This window comes from Lagopus leucura, unplaced genomic scaffold, assembly GCF_019238085.1.
Source record: "Lagopus leucura isolate 7727_CA_CO unplaced genomic scaffold, USGS_WTPT01 Super-Scaffold_100157, whole genome shotgun sequence".
Lineage (NCBI taxonomy): Eukaryota > Metazoa > Chordata > Aves > Galliformes > Phasianidae > Lagopus > Lagopus leucura.
Window position 1 is genome coordinate 10,214,341 of NW_024962334.1, and position 18,435 is coordinate 10,232,775.

The 18,435-nt window shown below is 36.9% G+C and overlaps 1 protein-coding gene across 1 annotated transcript in view; it reads right to left on the reverse strand.

Annotated features, from left to right (window-relative positions):
• Positions 1–4: 4 nt before the first annotated feature.
• COL6A6 (collagen type VI alpha 6 chain) overlaps positions 5–18,435 on the reverse strand; it is a 57,825-nt gene continuing 39,394 nt past the window's right edge. The window contains exons 22-39 of the mRNA XM_042888510.1: positions 18,099–18,134; positions 15,927–15,989; positions 15,133–15,195; positions 13,598–13,660; positions 12,550–12,612; positions 12,042–12,092; positions 10,562–10,597; positions 10,373–10,435; positions 9,989–10,051; positions 7,936–7,971; positions 6,982–7,018; positions 6,279–6,290; positions 5,677–6,164; positions 4,866–4,956; positions 3,539–4,210; positions 2,587–2,680; positions 2,095–2,363; positions 5–705 (exon numbers count right to left, since the gene is read on the reverse strand). Of these exons, the coding sequence (XP_042744444.1) occupies positions 533–705; positions 2,095–2,363; positions 2,587–2,680; positions 3,539–4,210; positions 4,866–4,956; positions 5,677–6,164; positions 6,279–6,290; positions 6,982–7,018; positions 7,936–7,971; positions 9,989–10,051; positions 10,373–10,435; positions 10,562–10,597; positions 12,042–12,092; positions 12,550–12,612; positions 13,598–13,660; positions 15,133–15,195; positions 15,927–15,989; positions 18,099–18,134 (2,373 nt within the window). The 3' untranslated portion in view covers positions 5–532. The remainder of the gene's footprint in view (positions 706–2,094; positions 2,364–2,586; positions 2,681–3,538; positions 4,211–4,865; positions 4,957–5,676; positions 6,165–6,278; positions 6,291–6,981; positions 7,019–7,935; positions 7,972–9,988; positions 10,052–10,372; positions 10,436–10,561; positions 10,598–12,041; positions 12,093–12,549; positions 12,613–13,597; positions 13,661–15,132; positions 15,196–15,926; positions 15,990–18,098; positions 18,135–18,435) is intronic.

Below are 18,435 nucleotides of genomic sequence, written 5' to 3' on the forward strand. Positions count from 1 at the left end.
GAAATATTTGAAAGAGAATGATTTTATTCACATATTGAAATATTTGTAAGGGGAGTGACTATAGTAGAAAAACCTTCACATGAAAGTGAAGTTCTAGTAAGTCTATGACCCTTGAGAGCTGAATGCTTTTTCTTTCTCTTATACATAAGACAAATGCAAGTAATGAATCAATATTCTGACATTACTATTTCATATCTAAGATCATTTCATGAAAATGTTTAAGGGGTTATTTTACTTTAGTACATTTTTAAAATGTGCACTTCAGTGTCTTTGGAAGAAAATCGTTTCAATGCTTTTATCCCTTTTAAATAACACGGCGTTAGCTAATAAACTTTTCTCACTTTTCAAAATCTTAGATCATCTGAGCAGTAGTTTTAGTTTTCACTATTAAGAATAATAGATAATAACATCACTAACAAGTATTTCTTTGAGCTGGGATCTGGGAGGTGAGATGCTGTGTGAGATTTTCCATCTCTTCTGCCCATCATCTTGATAGTATAACAAAGGACAAAGTAGTTTAAGTGTCTCTGCACTAGAAAGACTTTATACACAAGAATCCACATTCTTCTTGTGTTTCAAATCTGTTTTTGTTCCCTCCACAGCCCCCATACCAGAACTGACCACACATTTTCTGCTCTTTGTTGTAGTACCACTTCAGAACGTAATTCTGACATTCTCCACTATCTTGAGCCTGGGCACACGCATCTGGAAAAGGCAAATAAGAGAGAGAGATATAATGAAAAATCCATCATTCTTAGCATTAGAATTTTAAGGGAAGTAACATTCAGTATAAATGAGCAATTATGAAAGCTAGGCACTGTTCAGTGTCTTAAAAAGATTCATCAAGTATCCACACATAAACAAAAGGCATCAGAGTGGCCAGAGGATAAAACAATAGATCAGTACAAGCCACATCTCTCAGTAGGCAAATTCTCAAATTGTGCTATATATTTTTAGAAGTTAAATTGTTGGCTTGCCAATTATGAGTGCAACTACAACTGGGAACTGCAGTTCACACCTCTCCTGTAAGTAAATGTTTTATGTCACTGCTCACATGAGTATAATCATCCTGTTTGCATCTTCACAGGAAACATTTACTTGCAAAGAGTAAACAGTAACATATCTTCATGGTTAATGGAAAATGTACACATAATTAGGCCATTAGACCGTTCTGTCCGTGCAGAGTACATCAGTTATGCACTGTGGATGTCTAGGATTCCAGATTTACATTTGCTCTTAAAGTTCAATGTTTGAACAGTTTTGCAGCATTGGCTCTCTCATCTGGAAAGGGGCTAGCAGACATCCAGTAGAATCCTTTTCGACTGGAAAGAGGGATGGAAGATGTAGCAGTGAGCAACAGCATGTGAAGTCATGCAGACGCTATTGCATTTTTGCAAAGAAATTATCACAGAATCAGAATTACAGGATCACAGGTTGGAAGGGACCTCTGGAAATCATCCAGTCCTGGATGAACCTGACCTGCTAAAGCAGGTTCCCTAGAGCAGGTTGCAGTCAAAAGTTATCTCCAATTGCAGTCCACACAATAGAAACACTCAATTCTTTAAAAGGGATGATGGTGAGAAATCTGATGTCACAATGAGATTAAGACACCTATATCAAAAGGCAAATCCGGAAAGAAATGTGTAAGCAGGAGGCAAAGTAAAAAACATGAATAACACATGTCTTGACAGGATATCTCTGCTGGAGAATCCTGTTCTTCCCAGGAACAGATTGTAACACACATTTAGTTTTTCCATGCTGAGCTAAGTTAGGAGCAGGAATAACTCAGTAATTATAGTGCAACATGAGGAGTTAATGTGATTAGCTGTTTTAGTAAAGAGGATAACAATCTATATTATTATTGTTATTTTAGAAAGTTATAAATCAAAACTAAAGTCTAAATGACACCAGCAGTTCGTCCTGTAATTACAAACTCGTACAGATTTGGACTGTATTCAGGAATATGGCGAAAAAAAGTTTTGGAAAATATAATGAATGGAAATGATTCACAAAGAGCAAGTATTCAACTAATTCCTTCACAATTTAGAGCTTTTCTACTGAATTCAGAGAAATTTTCATACTCTAAAATCGTACCATAATCACTATTGTCAGGTCCAGTTTCTACTATCGTTGCTAGACTTTCCTTTTTCCCCTGAGCTTCTCCATACTCTTGTGGCTTTTCTCCAGTTGTGTCTTCCTCTGTGAAGTACTCATTCTCCTCCAAACCATATCCCATTCCTGGCATTGCGTATACAGGTCCTGTGGTAGTCAATTTAACGTTTTCCAGGGCTCTATTTTCAGCTGTTTCAATGTCTTTCAAATCACCACTGTAACCAATTTCATCAGTTCCAGGTAAAGGCATCCTTCAAAGGAGACGGGGAAAAAAAGTATTTAAGTACCAGGATGGCCTTTTCATTCCTTCTGAATACCGTGAAAAAACATTGTTGATCCTGATCATGCTTCTGCCAAAGCTAATCTGAATATATAGTGACTAATCTAAAGGGAAAAATCTTATGTTTGGAGGAAACTGTAAATATACAGTTTTATCCCTTACATGCCCATGTGTGTAAGATTTAAGTTCCAAACCTTTCAGTCACAGACACCTGATCTCGTGTGTCACCCCGATCTAAGTTCTCACACTCTTCTTGAAGTTCAGGAGAAGGATAACTGTTCATTTCTCCTGTGGAGAAAGCAAACATACCACGAATGAGTTTTAAATTCCTCCAGAACTCAACACGTTTAACAAAAAGCAGAAAAAGATTTATTTTCTTTTCCACTGAGTTTGTGTCTTTTACTATCTAGAAAGATGTCCAGAAAAATGAAAACAACAGATCATCTAGAGGAGATCAACTCTTGAAAAAATGCCTTAGACTTTTGTCTTCCTCTGTAATACACTACAGCAAATTTGTTTTGCCTAAACACATTTCTGATGGGAATTTCAACTCAGTGACTTCCTTCTTGACATCCTCTTGAATAAATTTCAAAGCACCTAAAAGCTGTTAATCTACAATAATGGGTCTTGAAAACTACAGAAGTTCTTTCTCTGACCTACAGAGGCAGAAAAACTTCAGAGGTTAAGGCTAGATCTGCTGTTGTTTAAACTTCTATCTTCCCAAAAGCCAAAATAAGCATTAACAGCTCAGTAAATCTGGGCCTCCCAAGGGTCGGAAAAGAAATGTAGGTGCCAGTGGCCAGAGAAGAAATGTAGGCCTAAATCAGGAGAACAACTGTTTTTTTGTGTCTGAAAAATAGTCTTTCCTTCATAAAAGTGAAGTCAGCGTAGCCATATATTGAATACAAACTTAATGAGAAAAAAACTTCAAGATTTTGGTCTAAGGCAACATTAGAATGTAATATTGTTTTGTATTTACTGGCAATTCCATTAGTGTCCAACATCTGCTACAAACTATAGATGAAATACCAAGTAGTTATATTATGTCTAGAAACTGAGAAGTAGTACATCTACTGACTGCCTTTTCCTACAGAGCATTTCTCATTCTTTCCATAACTTAAGTGAATGGCATTGCATGCTACTTACGTTGTAGCAGGTTTAGAAATGTCCGGGCAAATCTCTGAGCATACACCATCTCAGACATTGAAATCCTACCCAGTGTCAATAAGTGCTGATCTGTGGGGGAGCTTGATAGTTCTATCAGCTCGCTGTCACTCAGGTCATTGCCAAGTGCAAGAGTGAATACAGTAAATCCTTGGCACTTGACTCCAAGTGAAATCTCTCTTAGCTTCTCTCTGTCTTGTACGCTTGTTTTGCTTCCAACTATTGCAAATATGACCCTGTGCTTTCTTTGTCTGGGAGCTTTAAAAAATACATTTTCAACTGTCCACTGCAATGCAGAAGCAATGGCTGATGGCCCTTCCAGTTGGCGAACAGACTCTTGGATATGTTTCTTCATCAAATCTTTATTGTTGTATGTTTCTAGATCAAATTCCAAGGCCACAGGAGTTTTGTTTCTGTCAGGTAGGAAGCCCCTGGGAGCCTGCTGTACCAGTGCCACTCTGGTGCCTCCAGAAGATTCACTTGGCTGTTCAGCAATGACAAACTGGTCTAGCATGTTGCTCACAAAATCCTTGGCTCTCTGAAAATCTTCACCACTGATGCTGCGAGAGCTGTCCAAGACGTAAGTAATATCCATATCCATCAGAAGAGGTGGAGAAACGGGCACTTCACAGATGGTACTGGGCTGGCATTTATCTAGAGACAAAGAGCCAATAAACAGAAAACTATTTAGCAAAACAACAAAACAATGGTTTGAGGGGAAAAAAAAAAATGAGAGTCCTACTTATTTATTTTTTCTTAAATGTGATTTAAAACTTTCAATTTAGTGACAAGAGATCTTATTATTTCTTACAAGCAACAAGGGATGAATCCTGGTGAACAAGGTTTTGAGATTTATGGGAAATTTGGGTATGAGATCAAAAACTGGTGTGTTATGTTTTACCTTACGAACAGAATTCCCTTTAGAATTTTTCTTCTATCAAAATCTAAACACAGCAAAGGACACTGAAGCAAGCTCTGTTGTTTTTTTTTCCCCTCAGACCACTATTAAGCATTCTGAAACACTTATCATTTAGCAGTTTTTCTCTACCTCAAAATACAAAGTTCATAATAAATGAGCATGATATCCCAGAAACATGGTATTAGAGTTAGCTTCTGTTACAAAATAAATGCCAAATAGAAAAAGTTGTTTCACACAGCTGAGACAGGAATTAAATAGCTTTTGTGTTTTTAAAACTCTAATTCTTACTATCCCTTTTACCTAATATAATTACTTTATTGAAAAATGTAAGATTGGTGCTGAAAGAATAAGAGGAGTAATACAACAGCTGAAATAAGTAAAATGCCTCACCAAAGCAAAGTGTACAATGTATGATGCTCTCCAAATTTTCATCCTGTTGCCTTTCCCAGACAAATAATCGAAATCTTCCAGTATCATCAATCTAGGTTTTAAAGCAAACAGAAAAGTAACCTTAAAGCAAAATGTAGATCATGTTTATTCTTCGTTCTTAATACCATTACTGAAACTAGGTGTTGTCCCTAACTTCGTGATTTAATTTCTATTGTAATATTGAACAAGTATAGGGAAGGCTTTTTTAGTTGCCATCAGGAGCATCCTATCTGCCCTTGTGCATTACAAGATCACTATTTTTTTCTAACTCTACGCTATACAGAGATTGTTAAGCTAGCACAACTAATAACAATTGGTATTAGCAGCTTACTAGTCAATTTAAGATAGTCATAATATATTGCTCAAAGCTATAATAGATCATCCAAACCTAGCCCAAGCATTTCTGAATGATGCTGATCTTGAGACCTGTGTGCATGCTTATTTCATCTTTCAGCTCTTTGTAGAATCTAGATCAGAGAAACAGCACGGGTAACCAAGTGAAATTAACACAGTGCTATTGAAATTTTATGATTTGCCCTAAAACCACGGTTCAGAAATAATTTCTGTGCAATAAGAGCTCAAACGGTGACCATTATAGTGAAGAGAATCAGTGTTTCTTTGTTAAAATAGCAACCTTTAACATAACACTTTTTAACAGGAGATTGGACATCTCCTGATAGCAAAATAGGTGTATAGGGGATCGTTCTTTACTCAAATAATAGTAGCTACTGAGCAAATGGACAACTGATTCAATTCTTCATAGTCTACTTACTGAGAAGGCACGTCTGACATTTGGCAATTCAGTGAAGGCAATAACCACTGGAGTGATATCCCAGGCACTCAACTCAAGTACAGCTGTGCTGATGACCACATCCTCCTGAGATGGACCATTGGCAAAAAATACGGCAACTTTTCTTGTGAGGATGCCCTGACGAACCCGTTTGAAGACATTTCTTGCAACAAATCTCATTGCTGCCCCAATACTACGTTTTCCAGTAGATCTTTCCAGTGGTATGCTCTGAACTGCCTGTAGAAGCAAGTTGTGTTTTTGGAATTCTGAGAAACGAATGAGATAGCGTGTGTTGGTATTGAAAGAAACGATGGAAACACGAGCGCCTGTTGGGCAATTGCTTTCACTGATCTTAATGGCCTTCAGCAATGACATAACAATGTTTCTCATTCGTTCAAACGCAGCTGGAGTAACACCTTCAGACATATCAAGGGCAAACACCACCTCCGTCGGATAAACTGGACATGTGTCTGCATTTTGAAACAAAACATCTCTGTGAGAACATTTCAGCAATTTAAACACTTCTTTTTCTTCAAGTCTATGAAGAACGGGCATGCAGACACCTGATGGGCTTATGGGCTTACCTGATGAACAAGCTGGAATGAAGAAATGGAAAGGAAACAGATTATTTTGGATTCATATTCATAAAAAGAGACATGTTCACTCATGTGCATTAAGGAGCCTGACTCAAAGTTCATACAAGCATCAGAAATGGTCACAAGAAACAACACTCATTTTCTACAACCGAATAATCTAAACAGTGAAATTTGGATGAGATTTAAAGAAATAACTGTAGATTCTGCTGAGCAGAGAAAGCTGAGAAATAACAAACACTCCAAAGCTAGAGAATAAGTGATATATCAATATTCTTTGAGAATTCCCTAAAGGGGGATTGACACAATGCCAAATAATTAAATTAATTTTAAATGAGAACAAGAGAAGTGTGCTACAGTTTTTGTAAGTAACGGATAGAAAATATGAGCAGAAAGACTAAGCCTGTTTTTCACACCTGCTGAAAAACTTTCACAGTTACAGTCTACAGTCAACATCAACCTGAACCTTGATGTAAACTATCAGTCGATGGGGTTTCCAATGGAGGATTATTCTTTGAAGGATTCCAGGCTGGATGTGGTCTGGGCAGCCTGGTCTAATGGTTGGCCAACCTGCCTGTGGCAGAGGGGTTGAATTAAAATGATCATTCTGGTTCTTTTCAACCCAGGCCATTCTATGATTCTATGAGGGATGACTATGTGGATTCTAAGGTAAAAGATGATGCTCCCTACTTACGGCAGTTTTTTCGTGTAAAATTCACAAGTTCACAAGGCTGCAGAAGAAAAATTAAAAAGCAATTAACAATAAATCACAGACCACCTCAGACTGTGAATCTTTCTATTGGTTTGAGTTGAACATCAGATCTAAGCTACTGAACATTCACAAATTCCAGTTCATCTCTATTTCAACTTGACAGTGTTTCTGCCCCTTATGCAGAAGCAGAGTTATTTCAGACAAGCTCTATTGGCATTTTGCCATGCCCTGGAATACAAATCAACTATTTAGCCACTCTTTTTTTTTCTCTTTTTTTTTTTTTTGTAATAATCTTACCTAGGATGTCACTGTGCAATGCCACTTCCAGACAAGATTGGGAATTTCAGAACCAATTCACATAGCAAGAGGGAGCTCTGAAAAGTAAGACTAGACACCTTCTACAGAATATAGAACATACCTACAGTATCACCCTCAGGTATTGCCTGTGGGTACAATCTATGCAAGATCTAGATGAAGCCTTTAAGAATGTTAGCCATCTATCTATCTATCTATATAGCCATATATATATACAGATATATATATATAGCCTTACACATGTAATCCTATAGGGTTGAGATTCTGAAGAAATCCTGCCCTAATATTCACAATGAAAATAGCTACTGCTGAGGAAGTGTCTTCTTTTGCAAGGAGGTCAGACATAACCCTGAAGAGTATCTCATGTTTAAATTGATTGAATGAGATAACAAGTAAAGGAATATTAATGTTTGTAGATTGTACATAGTGTAATATCATCTTTCCTCATTTCTTGATTACTTGCCAAACAGAATGACCCAGCATCAGAATACAGTGAATAAATATTTGAAAAGGATACTGTTTTCTAACAATTAAACGTCTTAATGTGTTAAGTGATTATAAACAGATGATGGCTAAAACAGTCCCAAGTAGCATGCAGCTAGATGTGAGCTAGTTACTTACTTCCATTAAAACAGTGCCTCTTGGTCCCTTGGCACCCTGAAACAAATTAAATACAGATCCAGAACATTACAGACATGACTCTGATAATGTATTTTCATCTACGACTCTATAGTCCAAACAAAATGTAGGCATGCAGTGTTACCCTGACAACTGCTTGCAAATTTAAGATATGAGGAGATAACACTGCTCAGTATAGATTTTTCTGATCCTGAAGGACTTGCAGACTACTAGTCCATCCTGTTTCAAGGTATGTTTCTCTCTTTGTTCTTATAAATTCTCACTACCTATCGCTCTTGAGGACCAGTATCTATCTGAATTGGCTCTCTAAACAGCAACCTCTGTTTGTTGAAAAACTGTTGCGGTGCAGTTATCTGCAATTCGTATCCTTTTCAACTCTGAAGTGCAACATGCTTGCTCCCTCTTGCAGGGCAAATCCCAGCAGTTCAACCTCGAGAGATTCTGCAGACCATGCATGCATCATGATTGCTCAGCCAGTCTAGCTATCTTTGGCTACTCAGCAGCCTTCTCTCTGAGAGCTGAGGGCAAATATGAGGATTCCAAACAACCTTTTTCAAAATCTTGAATTAATTGTTCAATTTTCATCATAGGAATAAAACACAGAGAAAATGTGGGTTTTTTTTTGTTTTCTTTTTTTACCCCCTCAAAGGCAGCTTGAGAGCTTTTGTCATATGTGAAATTTAAATATATAGCAAGGTTAGTGAACTTAAGGCACTTAAGTCAGAAGGTGCAATAGTGAGGTAAACCAGAAAAATTTGAACTCCATACACCATAACCTTTGCTCTAGACTCTCTATTTCACGACATTATAGTTTACCAAAATCATGTACCTCCTTGCATCCCCAGATAAGAATCCCATCTCATTTGTTACTTTCTCCTCAAATTAACCTTCCATTCTTCCATCTCTTCTCTGAGCTACTTCCCTCATCCCACCTTAGTTTTCCTGCTGCTAGTATAATCACAGATATTCCACGTATTTATCTTCAGCTCAGCTGTACAAACTTGACCAAAGAGATAACCCCACCAACAAGATAAGAAAGATGGGAAAACAGCCCTTTTTTGGATGGCTCTACCTACTACTTGTATCCATTCTGCAACCCCCTCTCTTCCACTTGCTGCAAAATTTCCCACTTATTTCATTCATGCACTGCTACCACAATAATCCCACCAAACCCATACATTCTGTACTCCCTTCTCACTCAAGAGATCTTGAACTTGTAATCTGAAGATTTCTTGGACAAAAGATTGGCAAGGCCAACAACTATATAGCTCATTAGATCATAAAGTCTGTCCATAACATAGACATTGCAGATGACAGCCAAACAGCATAGAACATAGTGATCTAGATATATTCATTGGCCAGAACAATGCAATGACCAAAAATTATGTTTCTAATTTGCATGTATCCTGTAGGCCATATCAAACAGAAAAATAGTGTTATCAAAAGTTACATTTTAAAACTAAAAATGTACTTTAAAAAATGTTTTAAAAGAAAAAATGAATGCCTACAATGTTAGTCTTAGTCACTACTGACATTCATTATCCTTTCACCTGCTTTGATAAAGAACATAACCTTTTCTTGTATAAAATACAGATAAAAGCACTAGAAAATACAGCAATTCATCTAGTTGTATACAAGGAGTAACAGGGTATGGTCAGCTTAAGCTTTAAATGGGTGCCTGTAATTGCAAATCTAATTTCATATGGCTTTTCTTCTTAAATGAAAACGCACTTCAGATTTCAGCAGAACAACCTTGTTCTACATTTTAATTTTTCTCATCTTTTTAGATTAAATTTATTTAACCACTGGAGAGACAACATCAAAGATTGTGGAAGAAAATCTGCCCTGCATTGTATCATTGTAATTTCATTTCCAACAGCAGGTGCTCATGTGAACAGATCCACATGCAAGATGCAGTTCCATATGGCTGGCAGATTGATTAAGTACTGTATATGTTAAGAAACACTGGTGAATATTCTATTAATCTAATAGAAATTCAAGAGATATCTAGGAAGATCTTTTAAAAATACATTACCATAGGTCCTGATGGTCCTTGATCCCCTGGATCTCCCAGGGAACCTGGTGTGCCAGCATTACCCTAAAAATACAAATACAAGTTTTATTCTTTATAATTGCACACACAAGCAGAATTTCAGCAGAGCAAAAACCTTTATAACTACATTGTGAGCCAGTTCCTGCATTTGAACAGCGATAGACTACTACCCCTAAGAATTACTAGCAACAATCAATTCTAAAGATTTTGGTGTTCATTCTCTCCAAGACCTCTTGCCCAGGTTATGAGGTTATTGCAATAAAAGATTGGAGTAGGAATTGTTTGTTTGTTGTGAGGAAACACTAGAGATCTTTGGGGCTTTGCTTACTGAATCCTCCATGGAGTTAAAAGAATTATCATTCTTACCCTTCTACCCCTAATTCCTTTTGGTCCTTTAGCTCCTGAAACACCTGGGTCTCCATCTTCTCCCTGAAAATTAATGAAATCCAGAACTTTGTAGGAAAGATGAATACAAAGATACATAACATCCCCTTCCAAACAAGAACAGTGCAAAAACAATAAATAATGAAAAGAAACATGCTCATTTAATTATACCTCTGGACCAGGATAGCCTATGAATCCAGATTCCCCCTGCCAAAAGAAAGAAAAAGGATTTCATAAGAATCTAGAAGTTTCTGACCTCCTTAAGTATTTGGTATCTTTAAATCAAAAGAAATTTCAAAATTATTCTTGGCATGTCAGGCCACTCAAGTAACAGCGAGTTTGAAATGAGCCCGTAGGCCTGGGCCTGCCATTTTAGTAGGCAAATCACTCCAAGTGCAATTAGGAAGTTATCCCTTTCTTAGCTTTTTTTTTTCTTCTTTTTTTTTCCTTTTCTTGTCTTTTTGTTTGTTTGTTGTTTAGTTGGTTGGTTTTTTTCCTGTGCTGGCTGTTTTTATTATTTAGTTTCTCAAGACTTACATAAAAGAGACAAAATACATTGAATCTCATTCTGAAACTGAAATATTCTTCCAGGACTGACAGTAAATTGCTTTTGATGTGCAGTTACACTTATCCAGCATTTTATAGATGTTATTTCTCAGTCTGACTTACCATAACCAATCCATTTGTCAATGCTTTCACAAAAAGAATCCATATACCTTTGCCTGGCTTTCAGAGTCTGCATTTCTTTTCCAGATTTAGTAGCAGTGAGGATTAGGAGAAATATCACTGTAATTTTATGTTTTATATGTTAATACTAAATAAAACAATGTGGGATTTCTCTCCCCAGCAACACTCATTACAAAACCTAGCTTTTTTTTTTTTTTTAAATATGCTTTATATATTAATTTTAAATCAACAGCAACAATGATGTAAAAAACCCTTCAAACTATGACACAAACTCCATTTTATTTAAATTCTGTTTCCCAAGACCAAAATTAGTAATCAGTGTTTTGACAGAAGGTGTAAATAGACAAATGATCAATCATCAACCTACTATGGATTACTTACTACCTCATTTAAGTCATGTATCCATGGAGGTACAATTATTTTGATCTCATTCTTTTCTGTATACTTTTTATTTTAGCCAGATTCTTGTATGTTTTTAAAGAAGTAGACATTTCATCGCTGCTAGCTCATCAAGCCTTGCAACAGGAGTGGCTAGTTAGGCATATTGGAGTGCACTTTGTCCTGCAAAAAGTACAACTTACAAATCCATATCCAAAAGCACACATATACACTAATGAAAGAGTGTGGTTCTCAAAAGAGTAGCTCCCTCCCAGTCATTCTCATGTGTTATCATACGTCACCATTTGTTCAAAATGGAAGCATAATTCTCAGTCCAGTTTTCAATATCAGCAGAGACAAAGAACTACGTTTACATCAAACTGCATTCTTAAGCTTTCATGAAAGAGAACTAGAGATCACAGCTGCATGAGTTTCATTGCAGAACCTCTTACAAGCTGTGGGAAGGCTGAACCTCTTGCTGAACACAAGGAACATGCTGTGGCCACATCTTACATTTCTCTTAAATCAATATTGACTGTCCCATTAACACTGACTTTGCGTAATGGAGGCTGAGAAACATTCTTACCTTTGCTCCTTTGTTTCCTTCAGGACCATAGATGTCTCTGCCATCCGTGCCCTGCACAGGTTGAGTATACCATCAGTTAGCTTTTAATAGAAGATAAGATTTATTTCTATTTCTATTTTGGAAAAGAGACCTCCCCCAATTATGGTAATTATACCACCTCATCCAGGCTTTTGATACTGATAAGGCAGGGCAATCTATCATGACACAGTCTAAAAGCAGTAGCAAACGGTAGAAAAAGCTGCAGAAAGTAAACAGTAATTAAGGCCACAGCACCTCTCCACTGTGTGACCTAATTCCAATACAGTCTCTCTTAGCAGATACAGAGAATATTAAAGAAAAGATTACCTCTAGCCCACAGGGAACCTGGTTTCCATAAAAGCTGAGAACCAAATCTGAAATCATTTTATTTGTACCAAGTAGTGAAAATAGACAAAGGGAATTAACTGTACTGATTCAGTTGAATGAGCGTTTAACTACAGGGGCCCTGAACTAGGGCAGAAAGACTCACTGGTATGCCTCTCGGTCCAGGTGGTCCCACAGGGCCTTTCTCTCCAGGGTCACCAGGTTCACCCTGTCATAATTGAAATATAACAACTATTAGTTTGACTCATTCATGAGAACACTTATTTTGGAAATACAGATTTGTCTGCTAGACTGAAAATTGCTTATACTTCTTTACAGAATACGTGATGCATGTGAAAAGCACTGCATTACTGATTGTGTTTGAGAGAATATTCATTGAAGCAGAACCGGAAAGTACTGTGCAAAATAGTGAACATTCATGCAGCTAAACACCACAGGCCTTCTTTCATCAAAAATACTCCCATTTTTGTATAGAATTTCCAGTGGCAAGGGTATTTTTTGGGAGAAGCTGTGTTAAGACAAGCAGGACATAACTAGGAGTTCTACCAGCATGAAGCATCTGTTGATAGCAGAGGACATTTCTCAGTCAAGCAGTCTAGCTTGCATTCTTAGTACTTCTGCAAGTTTTCTTTTCTTTGGTTTAAACTCTATTAAAGAAACTTTTTTTCTATCAAGAATCCCAATATAAACAGCAAAGACTGAGTGCATGGATTGTATGACAGAGTACTTCACATATTCTGACTGATAAATCCTGTAATTTCTGACAAAATTCTGACTGATGATCCTGTAAGTAAAGCAGAAATTTATATGGTGGAATCTTTTGAACAGAAAGGTTGAAATGAATAACACCACCTCATTAACCAAAACTTATTTTCAATGCATAGGAATCAAAAGACTTGACACCACTGCCATATTCCTACTGCACTTCATGAAAAACCAGGTCCCATTGAAGGCTACGATGACAACAATCAAAAGAGCAGCCATAGTGACTAATAATTTCATAGCATAGCTCTGACACCTGTGTGTGACTTCGCATCCATCATTTGCATTACCATGTAATCAAAAATTCATATAAAATGCATCAACCTTCACATGTTCCACAAGAACAACACAATATTAGTTCATGGCTCTTCAGTCAGATTCTTGAATGATGCTGAATGATTGCTGCGATCATGTACATCAAAAATGTTTACCTTTGCTCCTCTTGCACCAAGCTTTCCAATTGAGCCAGGTGGACCTGGGGGACCCAGACTAGCCTATAATCAGAAATATCAGTAAAGAAGTGAATAGTGAAGAACTCAAGGATTCACTGCCACTTGAAGTTACTGTACAATCAGTATAGACATATTAGCACAGAAACAGATTTCACCAAAGCTCTTCAAGGACCACAGTAGGTTATGTATCACACTGTCATTCAAGTTATTTCCTGTTGTTGGTGTGACTACAGTAAAATTCTCAAAATGTTATTTAGTGTGAAATAAATATTTTCTACCTACATACATATTTAAGTATGACAAAAATGCACAAAGTGAATATATATACACACATATATACACTGGATCAGTGTTTAATCATGAGCATCCTTACATGACTAAAGCAGATGCCCAAGGCTGATAGAGTCAGATATTCCAATTTGGAGTCATACCAGTGTAATTCCAGAATAAGAATCCTGAAGCCAACAGCATTATGCTCAAGTGAGAAGATCAGTGGTCAGGGCTCAATAGTTATAACTTAGTATTAGATATGTTCTGGTTTCAGCTTAGATGGAGCTGATTTTTTTTCCTTCATGCCATCTGGTATGATGCTGCTGTTTGACTTTAAGAGAAAAACAATGTTGACAACACATTGATGCTCTAGTTGTTGCAGAACAGTGCTATATGAGCCAAGGACACTATAGCTTCTCAGCTTCTTGTACTGTCCTTCCAGTGAGGGGAGCTGAGGGGGCATAAGGAGCAAGGAGGGGACAGAACCAGAACAGCTGATCTAAACTGGCTGAAGGGATGTATTGTGTGACATGTGAGGAAGAAAACTTGAACAACAGTGGGGAGCTGGCCAGGCAGCTTGCTGCTGCTTGAAGACTGGCTGGGTCTCCGTTGGCAAGTGACAAGAAATTGTTAGTGTATCACTTGTTTTGTTCTGCTTTTAAATGCTTTTCTCAAAACAATTACCCATAGAAAATACAAACTTATCCCTCTGAATTCTCTAATTGCAAACAGCAACAAGATTTTACTGTGGGAGTAGAATGATTTGGATTCCCCCCCCCCCCCCCCCGAATACTAAGGCCAGTAATAAAAAAAGCAGCTATAACTACACCCCAATAATTTAACTTCTCTACCACCAATGACAAGCTGATTACTTAACTTCGTCTTCAACTGCTCCACTGTATATAGCTCCTATATGTGCTGCAAGCCATAGTGCTACTCCTGATTCTGTGGAACTGAGAGATTAATATAGAACTAAGCCTTTACATTGCAACCATGCAAAAGACTGACAATACTTTAGCTCACTTCTTATTCACCCATCCAAACTTATTTTCAGGGCTGTGATTTCAGTATAATCAAAATCAAAATTTGCAGCCTCATTCAACCATCAGTTTCCTTAACAACTATACTGGAAATTGTTCAGTTTCTTCTTTCTGTAAGTCTTTAAAAACCTCACTATAAAAATAATACCACCTCTGAGAAATCAAAAGCTCTAAGCTGTGAAGCAAGGATTATTTAAAGCTAACCTGAGAGCCTGGCATGCCTTGTGGTCCTGGAGGTCCTCTGATCCCTTGTGGTCCTCTTGGGCCCTGGCACACAAAAAAAGAAAAGTCAGTTCAGTAATGATAGATTTTCAATGAAGATTAGATTGTTCTGCAAGCCTTAATGCACAGATGAAACTTCCAGCCCTTTGACTATAAGAGTTAACCTCTGTGAAGCACCTGAGATGTTCATCGCCTGAAGGCCGCATTCAGAGAGCCACTGTGGTGTCTATGACACCCATGAGACGTTAAGCAACACTCTGCTGGGCGTACTTTCTCCAGATGTCTATATAGTGAGTGGATGGAACATGTTAAACCTGAAAGCTATTATAAGCCTTCTACCACCATAATTCTCTTCAAAGTAACTTCATCAAGCACATTTTAAAATCACAAAACATTTCTCTTTGGTTTGGTCAATTAGCATATAGTTTTCACAATGTCATAATAACCTGGAAATACAATACATTCAAAATTCAACAGGTTGTACTTATTACTAGCAATTTCTAATGAATACATTTGAAAATATTCTGTAAACTAGAAATGCATTGATTAGATTTCTTACTTTCCTCTTGATTTCACTGCAAGCTGCACATGCATAAACGTAAAGAGAAACTTCATACATTCAGTTCCTCAGGGTCACAGAAGATATTTGCCAAGGAATTTCCCTCATAATATTCATTAGTTGAAGTAAACAAAGCATTCCAAAATAAAAAAGATTAAGACTGACAACTAATTTCTCCACTGCTAACATAAATCAAATCCAAAGTACTTTTAGCTACCTGTGGGCCTGGGAGACCAGGGTCTCCTGGGTAACCCATTTCCCCGAGTTCTCCTTGCTCACCCTGCCAGAACAAAAGAAAACACATGTAAATAAAAGATTTGATAAGAAAATATGCATATCAACAGATAATCACTTTGTGTTTGCATAGAGTATTAGCTGAAAGAATGTTTATTTCAGTTCATCCAAGTAACTTTCAAGCAGCTTCAACTTCCTGCTGAAGAAAACTCAATTAAAAAGCAAAAAAAATTAAGTAGCTTTTTTTTAATTGGTATACAATATGTGATGAACGCATAAGGTACAGAGCAAGAGGTCAGTTTTATTTTCCTTTTACACCATGGTCTCAGCAATACTCCTGCATTACCTTTCTCTTATGAACTGACAAAGACAGGGCCACAAGAACAGAGCACCTCCACCACCTACAGAGTAGAATCATGACTTCACAATTCATCCTACAATTAAATGTTATCTACCTCACTTTTCACACTGTTCACTCAGTGAGATAAGTCCAGTCTTTCCTGAAGATGAAAAAAAAACAAATTGCTTCCTTCTCACATCTACATAAAGTTGCCATTTAAAGCTGTCAGTTTAGCTGCCATCCATAATAAATATTTTCTGTCTCTGCTGGATTGAATAAAACTGCGATATTTGCATCAAAATGTTACAAGCTTACAGAAAATCTCCTTTCACTAGGGAGAGGATAACAGCACTCTGAAGATTCTTGGGAAACAGGTAATTACGGATAGAATTTCCAGAGGAAAAGTATATTGAAAAGGCCTCTTTCAATATATTGTAATATAGGTAATACTCTTACCTTCCACAGAAATAGAATAAAAAATATCAATAGAAAGAAATAACCAATAAGTTTATTCATAGCTAGAGTAAAAACATTGACACCCAGAACATTAGTTACAGACTGATGCTAGGCTTATGACATCTGCAAAACAAATAAATAAAATAGAAATAGATTTCCACCAAAATCAGCTATAACAAATAACACTGACTACAGTGAAAATGGATAAGTAGAAGAAAATTTTTCTTAGGCACACCACATAAGAATACAAGGCCAACAGAACGTTTCTAGATAATTTGAATCAGTTTCAGAAGACAACCTTTGGTGCTTCTCCCCCTTATGTCATCCTCTACTTTACCTCTCCCTTCTTTACTGTTTGGTTTTGTTTTGAGAGCAAAGCACAAAAACTGCAGTGCTATTCATGTCTGTGACAAGCACGTCCCTAAGGCTATACTGCCACTTCTGTTCCTTCTGCCTGCTGACTACTTGTCTTCAGAACAGCTAGCTCTGCTTCTTTAGGAACTATTTATTTCTTATTCTTACTGAAAGTATTCTTTCAATCCTCCTTTTTTTACTACAAAAAAGCAACAGATTAATGCATCTGTAAGACCTGGAAAACTGCCCTTTTCAGGATATGGTGAAAAGTTTACAAGTTTGTTGATGGAGCATTAGTTCAGTGTATTTTACTAACAAACAAAAATAATCTGAGTCATTATGCAGTAACTGGGATTCTTCTGGCTGATTCTCTCTACATGATAATTTGGCCCTGAGCATGTTACTAGATGGCATAGCAAAAGACCACCAGTATCTATCTTCATCTGAAAGATGGGTTGATTTGTACTCCAGCATAAAACCTTCCTTTTCTAGAAGGACAGTCCATACCATATTTCCTTATACAGTCATATCCTGCTGCTCAAAGGAAGATAATTCTTTGCTACATTAAATCATTCTCTACAGGAGTGAGCTTTAGAGTGTGTGGAAGTACCATGCAGACATGTACGCCTGTAGCAAAGGAAGAGAAAACTATTAGCCATTTACTGCAGCATCTCCACTCATTTCTGTCATGTTTAGCAATTCTCTATTTATGTTCCCAAATTTATATTAAAATATATAGTAATATATTATTATGTATTAATTATAAAAAAAATAATAATTAATAATAAAATTGCCCTTTTATTTCAGTGAAAGCTGTCCATCTTCTTTCTAGTTCTAAATCCTTCAAATCAGGAATGCCTCTTGTATATCATCCACACAAGGCTGACTTAATTGCTGAAAACTTGTGTCTTAGATCACACGGAAATTTCTATGTTAAGTGGAACAAAAGCTCAGGCTGGACCCATAGATGCATGTAGATAAACAGCAGCAGTGTTAGCCACTCACCTTTACACCTGGAGGGCCTCTTCGACCTTCTGCACCCTAGAAAGGAGCAGGATGAGAGATTACATCCAAAACACTGAGAAATACATGAAATAACTTATTATTAAATATATTCAACTTATATAAAACAGAGATCATTTACAAACAATAAAAAAAATCCATTTGTTTAAGGTAAAATTGAGAAAAGAATGGACTTGGGTCAAAAAACCCTACACAAGTATTACATTTACCAGGGAAAAGGCCTTTAGTGAAGGAGAGGGAAGACATCCCAACAGAATTCTGTAAAATACTTTCCCAGTCAACTGCTCCTTGGCCAAAATAGGAGTCCACTGCTCTCCTA